The 14907-nt window shown below is 29.7% G+C and overlaps 3 protein-coding genes across 4 annotated transcripts; 1 reads left to right on the top strand and 2 right to left on the bottom strand.

The window, feature by feature from the left end:
• Window positions 1–1117: 1117 nt before the first annotated feature.
• Window positions 1118–4539, bottom strand: LOC113396432 (IST1 homolog). Of its 2 annotated transcripts, XM_026634364.2 has the most exons (7): window positions 4248–4539; window positions 3957–4119; window positions 3593–3812; window positions 3217–3347; window positions 2481–2612; window positions 2158–2208; window positions 1268–1611 (listed from the first exon to the last, which is right to left on the bottom strand). In XM_026634364.2, exons 1-7 carry the CDS (start codon window positions 4427–4429, stop codon window positions 1390–1392), a joined length of 1101 nt encoding a protein of 366 aa, XP_026490149.2. In that variant the 5' UTR covers window positions 4430–4539; the 3' UTR covers window positions 1268–1389. The 2 variants fall into 2 exon arrangements, with proteins under 2 accessions (XP_026490150.2, XP_026490149.2); XM_026634365.2 differs by lacking the exon at window positions 2158–2208 and having other exon boundaries at window positions 1118–1611.
• A 1426-nt stretch (window positions 4540–5965) lies between these two features.
• LOC113396430 (protein dispatched) lies at window positions 5966–11104 on the bottom strand. Its single transcript, XM_026634362.2, has one exon. It carries the CDS (start codon window positions 10888–10890, stop codon window positions 7549–7551), a length of 3342 nt encoding a protein of 1113 aa, XP_026490147.1. The 5' UTR covers window positions 10891–11104; the 3' UTR covers window positions 5966–7548.
• A 569-nt stretch (window positions 11105–11673) lies between these two features.
• LOC113396397 (V-type proton ATPase 21 kDa proteolipid subunit c'') lies at window positions 11674–14463 on the top strand. Its single transcript, XM_026634317.2, has 2 exons — window positions 11674–12458; window positions 13256–14463. The coding sequence occupies exon 1, from the start codon at window positions 11810–11812 to the stop codon at window positions 12425–12427; it is 618 nt and encodes a 205-aa protein (XP_026490102.1). The 5' UTR covers window positions 11674–11809; the 3' UTR covers window positions 12428–12458; window positions 13256–14463.
• The last annotated feature ends 444 nt before the right edge of the window (window positions 14464–14907 follow it).

Raw genomic sequence — 14907 nt, 5'->3', positions numbered from 1 at the left:
TCAGTATTTTTTTTTTTGGTAACTAGAATAGTTTGTTTCAATCTAGTATACAAAACCTGAGAAAACGAGGAGAGTGATAGAATTAGTAACTTTATATAATATTTTTATTGGTTTTGATAACTTTTGGTGCTTTCTTCGAAATGTTCACACTAATTTAACGTATTTTGACGCACACATGTTATACGTGAAATAATCTCTCTATACACTCCATAGTCATAAGTGACTTATTTGTTTGCTACTCCGCTCGCACTGCTTTCAACTATTACTGTTCTCAGACACACCATTGACATTCATTGGTTAAGTTAAAATTGCAAGTTTTCTAGGGACGAAGTTACGGGCAATAGATTTTGTATGTTGCGATCGTTTCTGATGTTTGCCGATGCACAATATTTATTTTGAATTACTATACATTCATTATATTTAGATGTTAATTACAAAAATTTGATCTCGCTACGAGAATGAAATGCAATTTTTGGTGACATCTTTTATTAAATAAAAAAATATTTTTAATTTTATATATAATATGCCTTAATTCCTAGAAACATAATTTAAATATCTACAGTTAATTGAATAAACCATGAATTGTTATCGACAATCAGCCGTGTTCGCAAATGAATATTATTTAATTAGATTGAACTTTAATCCTATATACCAATGTTATTTAAAACTACAAATATCAAAAATCTACATATTTCTTTGAAGTATTACAATATACCGCATGTTTAATAAAAATAACGTAACAAAAGCAAGCGAGGGAAGAGAAGTGACATAAATGTGGTCTAATATATAGAAATTTTAATGGGTATAAATGGGTGTAAAGTATCTGCCGATCTAGCGAAAATCTATGTAGCTTTTTGGAACACATAGTTTGCTTGTAACAATGCATAGTTTTATAATATATCACAATTATTATTCTTTTATTTAATCTTTTTTCTATTGAAGAATAACTTAAGACAAAATGATATTCATTTCATTGATTTTTCATATAATTCATTGACATCTATATATATATATATATATATAAGATATCTTGGGATTCATTCAACTTAATCCAATTTATAAAATGTATTCATTGTATAACATTATTATGTGAAAGAAAAATCGAAATAATATCTAACAGACCTTTGTTTATTTGCAAGTATACAAACAATTATTGCAAATAATAATATGTTAAAGCTAATTAATCTGAAGTGTAATTTATCGATTAAATGACAGTCAAATAATCGTAACTTCATATGTAAACTTAATGATAAACTTAATGAAGAATCATTATTATTGTCTTTTGCTGATGTGACATATTAGTTCGAGTAATTTATCTTTAAAACTATAGAATAAAATAACAATATACAAATTTTAAAGATGATACAAAATTAATCTTCAGCAATGCATTTACTTCTTTTTCTTCAATTCTTCAAAGCGTCTGTTGAGATCTTCGAAGTCAATCTCATCGGGAGCACTCGCGTCTGTCCCGTTGGAGGCATTGGAGTTGCTACTGTGAGGTACCGAGGGTAGTATCAGATCAGATGGCACCGACGGCAATTCTGGTAATTCTGGAAAGTAGTTGTTAGGTGGCACTTTGGATCTTGGCTGAGGTGTTGGTACATGCGCTGGCTGAAAATTGACGAAAATAGTTATTATAATTTGTGATAGGTTATAGAAACAAGTAGTTCGTAACACTTTTTAAAAATGTTTAAAAAAATTAGCTGAAAAGTGTTTATAAGAACGATGAATATAATGCTGTTGCAAGAACTAAATAGTTAAAGTATTACTCAATAATAGTGTCAATTTTGTTGTATAATATTTGTTTTTCAGCTCTGTTTACATTTGATGGGAAAAACCAATGCCCTTTTTTATAGTTAGGAGGATCATAGTTAAGTGAAGCATTTAAGTCTAATTACAAATTCAATGATTGTGAACATAATGAGCACTATACTCTACAAATAATACATTTAAAATGATTATAAAAGCAAATCAAAAGTCTAATGAATATTTATTCAACATAAAAGAAATAGAAAATAATTATGACATCAGAGTAATAATTAAATATGTTTTTAAAATGAAGTTGGTTGTTTTTAAGTTTGGAGTATTGTTGACTTTATATTGATCACATTTATTGAATATCATTGAAAATAGGCAGTTTAAAAATGAAAATATTACCGAATCATGAGCGATGCTGTCATATGCAGGAGGTAGATTGTTCATTTCCTCCTGGAAATTGAAACATTGTGACTAAACAGAAGTCCAAAAGAAAAATAATTTATTCTCTCAGAAACTGAATTTTAAAATAATTTTAAGGTTTTAAGTAAGTTGTTCTGCAAGTGTATATAAATATGTACATGAAAATGAATAAACTAAAAATGAAAAAATAAGAGCTAATGAATTAACAGGAAAACTACAATCTAAAAAACTAAGGAAAGCCAATCTCTAATTACTCATAGATATACTCAAATAAATTTATTACTGTTAGGAAAAATATTTACCTGTAAAAAGCTGTTGTTCAGAGTTGTAGAATCAACACCAGGTGGTACATTGTAGACCATAGGCTTACTTGGCCCCCCAAACATGGAGGATGGATTTGCAACAAAACCACCAGCTTTACCTCCAGAAGGTTGCTAAAACATGAATTATGTGAAAAAATTATGAAGACATATTGATCTTTTAGTAGTAGTATTAATTTAGTAGTAGTATTAGTTTTTTTTTAAATTGTTTATTGTTTTATAACTAAAGACATGACCCTACTTAAAGGTTCTTGTCAGTAAAATTAATAATATAATTATCTGTAATACAAGTTCTGTATCATCAACCCCCTTCCTAATAAACACTATCTAACAGTTACAAGTAAAACAAGGCTTTGTCTTCTTCTTGAAATTGTAAATTTCTGATGACAGAAAGAGATTGTGTAAGTATTTGTCTATTACACAACATTCATTATTCTATCTGGTATGAAATAATCTATATAACTTCTACTCTTTGAATATCTTCATGAAAACCATATTATTGTCCTATAACTGAATTGAAAGTGTTAGAAAGCCTATTTACGATCAGCTGTAGTATCTAAAATATTGTTTTTAAGTTAATTATATTTTAAGTTAATTAAGAAAAATAAATATTTCTCAAAAAAAATCAATTTTCTAAGGTATTATTTGGGTATGTTGTTATTATAAGATTATCAGTGTATCAGGCAATAGGGGTATACTGATAAATATTTGTACGTACAGTTGGATAATTGAATGGTGACACTGTTGGTGGTGGCAAATTAGGCATTTGAGGCATTGGAGGAGGTGGATATCCTATAAATCCAGGTGGGTTTGGTGGTCCATTTATATCTATGAGCATTGCATCATGACCTGTAACAAGACATTCATGTGTAATGAATAAATGTAATCTGTAAAACTGTTCCATTTAATGTCATTTATCCACTTTAGTTACATTACCAGTAATTGGTATGGGTAGGTGAGTACCATCACAAATAATTACAAATTAAAGACAACAACTATGTTTGCCTTCTAATATAATTTTCAAGAAGTGTTTTTGGTACTATTTATTTAATGTTTCCAATATTATCAATAGAAATATCAATAGAAAATCTTACTTTCTTCCTCTCGCATTACTTGCTCATCTGGTGTGTATTCAACATTATAATTCTTAGCTATTTCTATCAGATACTTCTCCACAAGAATTTTAGGCGGACTTTGTACTGACATTTTATGCTTCAACTTATCACTAATGGTATTTACACTCTCACTTCGGCATGCATCTGCATACATTTTTCCATATTTTGCAGTAAATAAATCAGATATTATTTTAAGTTCCTGAAATACATATCAAACTATAAATAAAGTATATTAATCAATGCTGATATATCTCTAATGTAGATTAGGTATTTATTTCATTCATAGAAAAAATATTAAAGATACCTTTTTTGATAAATGTAATGAGCAAAATTTTGTATTTACCTGTACATCAGTGTGCATCCTTGGAGCAACCCAAATAAGAGTTGATATAGCTTCACTAAGACCCTCATCTAGTTCTTTCATCTGTGTCACCAATCCAAATCGAGCCAACACCAAATCACAGTACATTTCTACTATCTCCATCGCCTCTACCATATAGTCTTCTCTGTAAGCAATTAATTTTTTAGATGATTTATAATGAATTACATTTTAGAAAAAAAGTAATTATACATAGAAGGAAACAATAAAGTACATACTATTTATTGATAAAATACATAAATGTATATTACTGACCTGATTATGTGTTCGACACGAATTTTAGCACGTTCACTTTTACCAGCAGCAATATATTCAGCTATTTCTTTACGAGATTTTTGGGCCAATTCGGTTTTCTTTTTTTCCAATAATTTTAAGCGGTTAATAGCTAATCTCAAATGAGTTTTTAGCTTAGAATAATTGGGATTTGTTGAAAACATTTTAAAAGTAAAAACTAAGCACTAAATTAAAAATTCCGTATGAGTAATAGAACAATCTTATTATGTTGTTTGTAATTTGTATGAATCACCATTCACTATTCAGAAGTAATCAAGTAAACGTCAGTTAATTGTCAGATTTGATAATGTTTTTTTCCTTTCAGAAAAGGCAAATGTATGAACCAATACTGCCTCAACTTTATAAGTTATTTTTGAAAATGTTGTCAAATATAAATATATAAAAAAAAAAACATTTTATAATGTTCAAGCCTCCTTTTATTTTAGTTTATTACTTTCTTCTAGTACAACTAAAAAATGTTGCATTTGGAGATCTTAGAAAATGTATACGTATCACAAATCTAAATTATTGCTTGTATAATTAATAGTAAATTTTACTTGTCACGTATTTAGTTTTTGCATTTGTTTTTTGTATTTTTTTTACTTTCACGTTCGAGATAAATTAGAAAAAATTATATAATTATTATTAGTAATTAATTCTCTACCATGCATAAAAAGTGCTTTGAACTTCTTAATTATCAACAATCTTGAAACTTATAGTATAGATATATTCACTCAAGAAGGCGCGCGACTCAACGATAAATTATCGGCGTACCTACATTATGAATGACGCTCGTGCTTACAAGATGTCTAAATGTGCGTGACATGACTAATATGAGAAAAAAAAAGACGGTAAAAAATTATACTATTGACAATACTAACGCATGCCGATATTTATGCCTACCTCGATGTTATAATAGGCTATTTGAAAATGCGAAAAATAAAGTGTCAATTATTGTAATCAGTATATATTATGAGTTTAAAAATGGTTATTTATTAAAGAAAGTTGAAAATAATAATTAATTTATTCAAAAATCCATAAAGGAAAATGCATTTTTTAAACGTTTGTCACGTGACACACAACGCTCCTGATGACATATCTTGCTTGTTAACCTCGTTTGCCTACTGTATGTGGATTATATGTGCCACAGATTACAATACAGGCAAGTGATGTAACCGACCCAATTGCAGCGCCATAATGTCAAAGTAGCGTTTTCGCGCGCTATTTAAATATTGAATTTGTAATTTGATATTTTTCAGTAAATATGAACTAGAATTAAAAAACACAACTTTTACTGAGTTCCTTAACCTCTACTAAATAATATAAAATGGATTTAAAAACCAGTTAAATAGTTATTATGTACTCATGAACAATTGAATTTGAGTTGCGTTCGAATATTGTTATCAGCTATGAAAATACCTTCGATCATCATATCATCTCTATCATCGCTTAAAATCGACAAATAAATTTAATAAGACACAAATGTATACTTAGCAAATATATTACGTTTTAACGTTAAACATATTAAGTAATTTTAACATGTTAAACGTTAAAACAGACATTTATGAAAAAAATACAAGCCTAGATTAATATCGTGTATAGGGCATCATCAAATGGGTAGACTCAAACTTTTTGATAGTGTACGTAAACCAAACCGCACGAGGCTATTTTATTGGGCAATTAATAAAAATGTACAAGTATTATAAAAATTAACATTTTATTTCCTTCCTTTTTACACATTAAAAATACCAAGTAATTAAGTACATATTGAACTAGGAAACAATGTCAAAACAGTGTCTTTTAATGGTTAAACAAACAGTAGAATATATAGTTTCAAAATGCTAACATAATAATCAGCTTTATTTATTTACCGCTGTACCATAGATTATTCAATAAAATCATTACTTATTATTTTGGTATGGAAACATCTATAAAATTTACATCATACCAAATGAGACAAGATTAACCTAACAATGATTTACTCAGAAGAAAGATTGTGTCTTTTGACTGGGCTAATGATCAACACCAGAATGAAAGTAATTATGACTCTTTACAATACTTCATAATTATTTTCAATAAATTTTCCAACACATCGAATAAATACTCGTCAGATGTTCTTAAAATATAAGAAGCACCAAATGGAAATTAATTAAACAGTGCGACTTAAAATAAATAACAAATTATCATGTTCGAGTTTCCTATTACGAGACATCAACAAGTACGATTATGCGAATGTACATGATTACACAAGACAACTTACAACTTCTTCTCATGTTACGTAAAAAACAATACTTTCAATATAAATACAGCTTCGGCATGGAGTAATCCTTGGTAAAAAAACATACATGGAATATATATCGAAATTATGATGAATATATACAAGTGATGTCAGATATAAATGAATGTGTAAAATTGTACATAAGAGTTTATGTGAAAGAAAATGAATATTTTTTAGCATAGTCTTTATATATTCAGCTATGAAAAATGCGTTATCTTTTTTTTTCGGTGTAGTTTTAGCTTTCATTTATGTTTTTAATGTCATGCCAATGTGCCATCAACCACTTGAACTAATATGTTACATCCCTTAAGCCTGTACCACTCACACTGTTAATTTCATCCAACAAAGTGCTACGCGAACACACTAGAACGAAGAATCGTTTTCCTAATAAAATTTTAGGTTACGGTTATAATTATAAAATTACACTTTTAACAATAATTATAAGTAACATTTGTAATGTGTAGTGAGAATTTATGCGTACAATAATACAGACCATCTTGAATTAAGTTGCTTAGTGCAGGTAATTCGTTGATCTTAAAAAATATTCTGCAACTTTTTTAACAATGAATAATCTGTAGGTTATTCAAAGTAAACAATTTGCGAGTCTAGTTTTTAAAAGTTAATTCTTATGAACATTTGCAAATTGACATGACCTTCTTAAATTACTAGTGACCGTATTATTTTTATCAAAAAATACATTGTAACATAATTAAGCAAAATAACACATTATACAACATTGTCCAAGCTCGATTAGATCTTATATTGTCGTGTGAACTAGTATGTGATAGTTATTGTCACCGTAAACATTCATACGTTTTGATATTTCACAGATTTCAATGAATATCTTAAAATAGAGAAATATAACGAGATAATAAAGTATAAAGTCACAAATTGAAAATATAGAGCACTACAAAAAATATCTGCATAATATAATACTGTTAAATTACTTATAATACTCCAAAACAGAGCCCAATGCTCTTATTAACAATCTACTAAGTCTAACATTCAGTCAATATTTAAGTCAACAGAAGGTTTTTTCTCAATTTTATTCAAAGAGTTTTCAAAATCGTCATGTAAAACTACAGTTGTTGCGCTTATACTAGATGGACTGTGGGAATGAGTAATATTTGTACGATTACTATCTGCTAAGTGTTCCAATTCATGGCTTTCCAAATTGGGTACAGCCGAACAAATAGAACTTACACGAGACACTGTTTTTCGTTCTTCGGTAGGTACTTCTTTAAGAGAATTTCTCCCAAACATATTAAGTAACGAACAAAGAAAAAAAGTTGCATAAGTCCAACTTACTGACATTATTAACGCTAAGAAAGTACCTATTTGTGAGTATGGGAGGAGATTCGACCGTAATAGAAATATACCAGCAAAACCAGTAGTCAGTGCGGCTGCAGCAGTCGGTCCCGCAGAAGTTGATAGTGCAAACTTAACTCTACTAGATTTTGTGCCACTCGCATTTGTAAAACTTAGAGCATAATGTAGACTAAAATCTACTGCTAACCCTGCTGATGTCGATATAGCCACACTTTCTAATATATTCAATTTCCAACCGTTAAGCACGAGTATAGCTATTGTAACAGTTGAAGAAAACATCATTGCTAAGAGAGCACAAACACTAATTATAATGCTAAATGTTGATGGTATAAGTACTATAAAACCTAGCGCAGCAGACAATAATAACGCCGTGACAGTACCACCTGCTAAAGTTTTTTGCAGATCATAAAATTGAAGATCGGATAAAAACCATCCGCATCTCATTCCAAGAGGTGCGGTTTCTAATTCTTGTTTGGTCCAGTTTTCAACTTGAATAAAAAAATCATTCATTGCTGTGTAAGACATCGTGTATGGTACCACACTCTCAAATTCCACAACGATAGCTGCTACTGTAGGAGGATAGGAACTTCTCATAAATTTAGGGCCTGCAACTCCAGGCATAAAGAGTGCGCGAGAAGTTTGATAAAGAGATTCCATTGCTTCAACGATACAGAAATCAAAGACCTCCTTAGTGTAGGGAAATTGTGACGATTCACAACATGGTGTTCTATTTATCTTGTCTATGTTGTCAATACATCTTCTGCTCATGTAAACTTTGAAAGTTTCAATAAAACAATTTGGCAAGAGAGGACCTAATGTTGATTGATAAAAAGGCTGAGCCTTTATTTTAGCACAAAAATCTAATAACCATGTTTGAGACTTTGGATTTGATATACTAAAATTATCATCAAATATTAGTTTTCCTTTTGAAAAGGGATCCATGTGATTCCCATTATCAATGGGTTTTATACCCCATATCCACCTTAGAGGCATTCTACTACCTACGCCTATATCTCTCCCAAACCTTTCAAATAAAAATTTATCCCTAAAATAAATATCATACTGCTCAAAAGGGTGTGATGTTTGGAACAGTTGAAACTGTTTTGAATCTGGCAGTTGAAGACCAGGATAATAAAATACTACTATAATACTGCAGATTCCAATAGCACCCAAAATTACTACAAAAAATAAATGCAAACGCATAATACAAGTGATAATAAATCGGTTAAGTATGACTTTGATATCCCCTCCAATCTCATATATAGCTTTACTAATTGAACTTAATATTAACCACCTATTAATACACAATTTTACATCTAATATAAATACTGACACTGGCAACCAACTTACCATTAATAAAAAGTTGACTAAAACTGCAGTACCCGCAAAAACACTGAAGCAATTGATGGCTGGAATATAACTGACATATGATGCAAAAAATGCAACTGCAGTTGTTAAAGTAGTAATGAATATAGCCAAGACTGAATGTTTCAAGGTTTCTTCTAATATTTGTATGAGAATTGTCTCACCAGCACTTGAAACATTTTTGATATCAGTCAAACCATTTTCATCAACTACAACATTGTCTCTTATAAGCTGCTTACTTACCATTTTCCAAACTTTGACATAGAGAAAAGCATCATCTGCTCCAATTCCAATCACAACGACTATGACTAATAGATTCATGAAAGGAAAGAACTCTAAATTAAATACATACACATATAAGAAATATGCTATACCGAGAGAATATGCTATAGCTGTAAACAGCAACAATGTAAGTAATATTGATTTTGTATACACCCAGACACATATAAATACAAAAAAGCCTCCAAGCCCTATCAGCCAAGTGTCTTCTATTATCCACAAGTCAAATAATGCATTCTTTAATCCTAGTTCCATGGCTGGTATAGTAAGTGTGCCATAAGATGTGTGTAAAGTTGAACCTTGCAATTTCATATAATAGGGCATTACAGTACTACTTGTTGGTAAAGGCAGAAAGATCATCACATTTTTAACAAATGTCTCAGAAAATGTAGGCGGTGAGAAGGCATCTGAATCAATAATATAGAACAATAAGTTGTATACCGCATCATACTGTGAACAATATTTTGGCACTCGGCATCTGTCTAGTTCACAGGAGGCCATGAGAGTAAAATTGTGAAAATAACCTGCACATTTTTTTAAAATATTTACAACATTAGTAACATCTCCCCTAGTTAAATTTTCACATGAATTCTTACCAGATATTAAAGCTATATAATTTGGCACGCTCCATATTGGGCAGCACATTTCCTCAGAGTGTGATGATCGTTCACACAGTCTATTATAGTCTTCTTCACCCAATTCCATGAGCAAGGACTGCAATTGACAAACCTTTTCTACATTTTCAAAAGAAAGCATTGATTTATTATCAGTGGAAGTGACAACTAAATGGGCATAGTCTGTAGCTGGTGCACCACAAACACCTGAAGCATAATTAGGATGAAACACGTAATCAGGGATTTGCTGCAGTTTTTTGAGGGATTTCCACTGCTTTCTTGTATGATTTTTAAGGAAAACAGCATTTTCATCTTCAATAGAAACATTCTTTCCATAACTCCAATGAACATGATCTATGGTTGTGTTCAATTCTGGTGAGCGATATAATGTTGTCGCAAATGTATTGTTATTCTTTTTCCTTTTGTGATGTTGTTTTTTAGGATGTTTTCTACCGGACCTAGACTTATCTTTCCTTATTTTATTATGATAAGTTTGATTCATTCTTATTTGGTCTTCTATATCTTTAGGATTAACAGCGAGCCTTCTTGAGGGTCTTGTCTCATCAATAAGATTTTCCCAAGCTATGAAACGATCGGCTAAATTTGTACCTCTTGTTTCGAATCCAATTATTGGTTCGGAAAATGAAGGAAGATTGTGGCATACTAAAGGAACGACAGTGAGGAGTGTGCAGATTACGATTATAATAAAAAGGGTTAAGTAAGAATGACGAACAATAAACCTGGCGTAAGCAGACAGCATCTTCAGTCCTTGGCTTCATTGATTTCATATTTAATATCTTACACCATTTTGTTGTCATGTAAGGTCTAATCATGTCCTCTTGTTAAAGCTATTTTTTTACGTAAATTCCATATAGTTACATGATACAAAAAAAAATATAACATTATTTTTCCAAAAATGTACGATTGTCACAAAAGTGACAAAATTAAATACAAAATATAAATGCCAAACTAAATGTCAAATGGATCAAATTTATACTTGCTATCATTCTCGTGCCGATTATGAATTAAAAATTTAAAAAAAAATGAAATATTAAAACTGAACAATCAAAATGTGTAAGCAGTAATAAAATTAAAAAAATATTTTCAACATTATTACTTTGAAGAATTGATTTAACTATGTAAAAACCTATTTCCATACCTACGTATTTCAATTTAAAATTAAATGGTTTTTGCTAGTATTCTTTCATAATTATGAAATTAAATCTATTTTTTATGTTTTGCTAATTTGTATTTTTTAATTAAAACAAGATAGCAATCGCGTGTTTTATTATCTAAATAACATTAATTTGCTTTAAAAAATATTAATTTCTACTTTTTGGTAAGGTTACGTAATTAAAAAAAAGAAGAATATTCTTAAGTACAATATAAGTTAAAACATAATATAACTCTCTTTTTAATCAGGTTTTTGCGCTTTAATATAATAAAAGTAGCCGTTGCCGCAGTCAGTAGTATAGTTTTCCATTACATATTTATACAAACTCTATGGTTTCTATATGAAACTTAATTGGTGGCAACATTTTTCTTGTCTCTGACATTTTGTGATCACAAGACTTCTCCGTTTTGAGTTTTCTGTCAAGGCAGAAATTGGAGAAAAAAAGGCCGTCCCTTTTGGGATCTTCAGGTTAAACAGCTCCAATTGACTCAAAAACTCCATCAAGATGAGATACTTTCTGACTTACCTGTTTGTGCTGCTGTTGGCGCTCGCCATACCCATATTTTCGTTGTACTACCTACTAACTGGAAAGGGTGAGCTGATAAGTTTCGGATGGTTCCTAGAGAATACGTCCCCCTACATGTGGGGAACGTTGGGAATAGCGTTCGCCGTCGCTTTCTCAGTTGTTGGTGCTGCGATGGGTATTCACACCACCGGAGTGAGCATAGTAGGAGGTGGTGTCAAAGCCCCAAGAATTAAGACCAAGAACTTGATCTCCGTTATCTTCTGCGAGGCTGTGGCTATTTACGGTTTGATTACAGCTATCGTGCTTTCTGGTATGCTAGAACAGTATAAAGAACCATTCTTGGATATTGCCATCAAGCAACAGAATTGGATGGCTGGTTACGTGATGTTTGGTGCTGGATTGGCTGTCGGACTCGTAAACTTGTTCTGCGGTATCTCTGTAGGTATTGTTGGCTCTGGAGCTGCACTCGCTGATGCTGCCAATGCTGCCCTCTTCGTTAAGATTCTCATTGTAGAAATCTTTGGGTCAGCTATTGGTTTGTTCGGACTTATTGTCGGTATTTACATGACATCAAAAGTCAAAATGGGCAACCAGTAACTTAAGAAGAAAGTTATACTTGAAAATAAGAGTAAGTTTTTATACCAATTTTTTCTTAAATTCAGCAAATTGAAAGAGGTTGTTTTGGATTTATCAGAATCAGATCCTCTTATGTCTCATTCTGTTTATTATCCATAAATAATTAAATATTCTATTAAGACCATAAGTTAAGGAATAAGTTATGAGCCATGAATATTTGTAAGCATGTCTGTGAAAAAGGTTTAAAAATTGTATCTAAAATATATTACATAAAGTAGTTTAAATAAGTTATGGTGATTTAGATGTACTATAAGATTTCTGAGTAGAAAATATATTTACGATTTTTTTTTATGAATGGAAGGTATATTCTACATTGTTTCCAATAATTTTTGTAATAATCTAATATACAGTATATTTTTGGGGGTCTTTGTTTACTTATATATTAAATAGCGTGATGATGATCATCACCTAAATAAATACTGTGTAGAAGTATATATGTAAATATCTAATTAGATATAATAGAAAATATATTAGTAGAAGTTAATACTTAATCTGGGCTATCGGTAAATACAGCCCAATGGCCTAATTGTTTCAGTTTTGATTAACACAATAATTTTTTTTTTCATTTATTAATTTATTAAATGATATGAACATATGAACAACATATGGAAAAAATGTTATACCAGAATTCCTGAGAAGCAGTACTTGTTTCTGTTCCTCATGACATACAATATTTATTTTATAGATTATGTAACATGTTTTATTCATAGACAATATGTAATTCTTTCTTGACATTGAAGTTTGATTGTATGGAGTATGTTTATTAAAAAATGTTTTTTTTTTTTTCAGTGTAATAAAGCACTGGACTCTCCCGCCCTTACCTTGACCTGGAAAATCTGCCGCTGCCAGTGCTTAATACAAATATTTATCTAAAAAAGCAACTTTAAGCTTTGAAGTTTTCAATAAGTGTTGGACTTGTATACTTCTGAATTTCTGTTTTGTTGATGTGTAACTATATTTTGTTTGATAACTACTGTTTGCAAAATATCTGGTCTTAGCACAAGCTGTAAAAATATTTTGTTATAAGAAAAATACCAATTATTTTAATATTATACCTAAAGATATATTATTATTTTAAGTTGAGTCGTCCATAAAGAAATATTAACAATACACATGGAATGCAAATTCATAGTCAACGATAAAACATTTTTTTAAATTATATGACTTGACTTTTAATGTGCTAAGAATAAGATATTTTATCTGTATAATATTGGAGTGCTTTAGACTACTTCAAACCAATAGAATATGTATTTTAAATATCATATCACAGTGTCCTGTCAAAAAATTGACTAGATATATTGTGCATTACATGTGATTTAAGTCATCATAAATTATTTATCAATGTTACCAAGTAACAAATATATTACTTTAAATTAATGCACTGGTATATGTAGTCATTTTGTTAAGGCTTAAACATTCCATGAAATGTTAATACAACATTTGTGAAAGCTTTGATTGGTAATAGCCTGTGTATATAAATAAATGACACTTAATATTTTCCTATTGAGATTTCAGTCATTTTCATGTTTAAAGTAACTTTTGTCTGTTTACTAAAGGTTATTCCTATACATACTATATTTAATATTAAAGTTTAATAACTCAAACAAAATTTTGTTGAGTGTCAGTTATAATTTATGTTCAGTTTAATTAAAGAATTTTCAAGTAACACTTTCTTTTTTTGAATTAATGTGTATTTTTTATGAAATTATTTCAATTTGTAAATATTAGTTTGCTTCCTCTTATATTAATGAGATACACACTAATTTATTGTATATGTAAATTCATATCCATATTAACTTAAATTAGATGTTATGTGAATGCCGTACATTGTAAACGAGAAACGACCATCCCTTGGCACGCAATGTGACCATAATAAATTATCGAGAAAGTATTATATGGTATCAGCCTGAGTACTATTTACTGATGCGTTTATAAGTTAAACATTTGTGCAAATGTAGATATTATGTATGTTGATGAATAAATAGATAAAAGTTTTACTTGTTCTTATTGTTTTTAAAATTAATAACCAGATCTCATCATATATATTTATATATTTACTGCTTCAATTTTACTGGGAATATTTCATAAATTACCTTGATTGAGGTTTAATGTGTTGTTGTTTTTTTGCAAAATCATTTTAAGTTAACTTCCATGACATTCCATTCTTATGGAAGGTCAAACATATGTATATTCAAAAGTATATATAATAATTAATAAGATATGTTGATTAAATTTATTTTTATTTTTCAATGGGGAAATGTTGCCACCACTCCATGCGCTCAAGATATATACAGTAACTATTTTTAATTCATATATGTACCTATATATTTAAGGACTTAATGTTATTATTTATTAAAAAAAAATATATATTATTATCTATATAATATTACCAGGTATTTATTCATATAGAATATCATTTTTAAAGATGCTAAACTGGGAAA

This window comes from Vanessa tameamea, chromosome 6, assembly GCF_037043105.1.
Source record: "Vanessa tameamea isolate UH-Manoa-2023 chromosome 6, ilVanTame1 primary haplotype, whole genome shotgun sequence".
Taxonomy (NCBI): Eukaryota; Metazoa; Arthropoda; class Insecta; order Lepidoptera; family Nymphalidae; genus Vanessa; species Vanessa tameamea.
The sequence above is the reverse complement of the archived record's forward strand: the minus strand, read 5'-3'. Positions and strand labels throughout refer to the sequence as shown.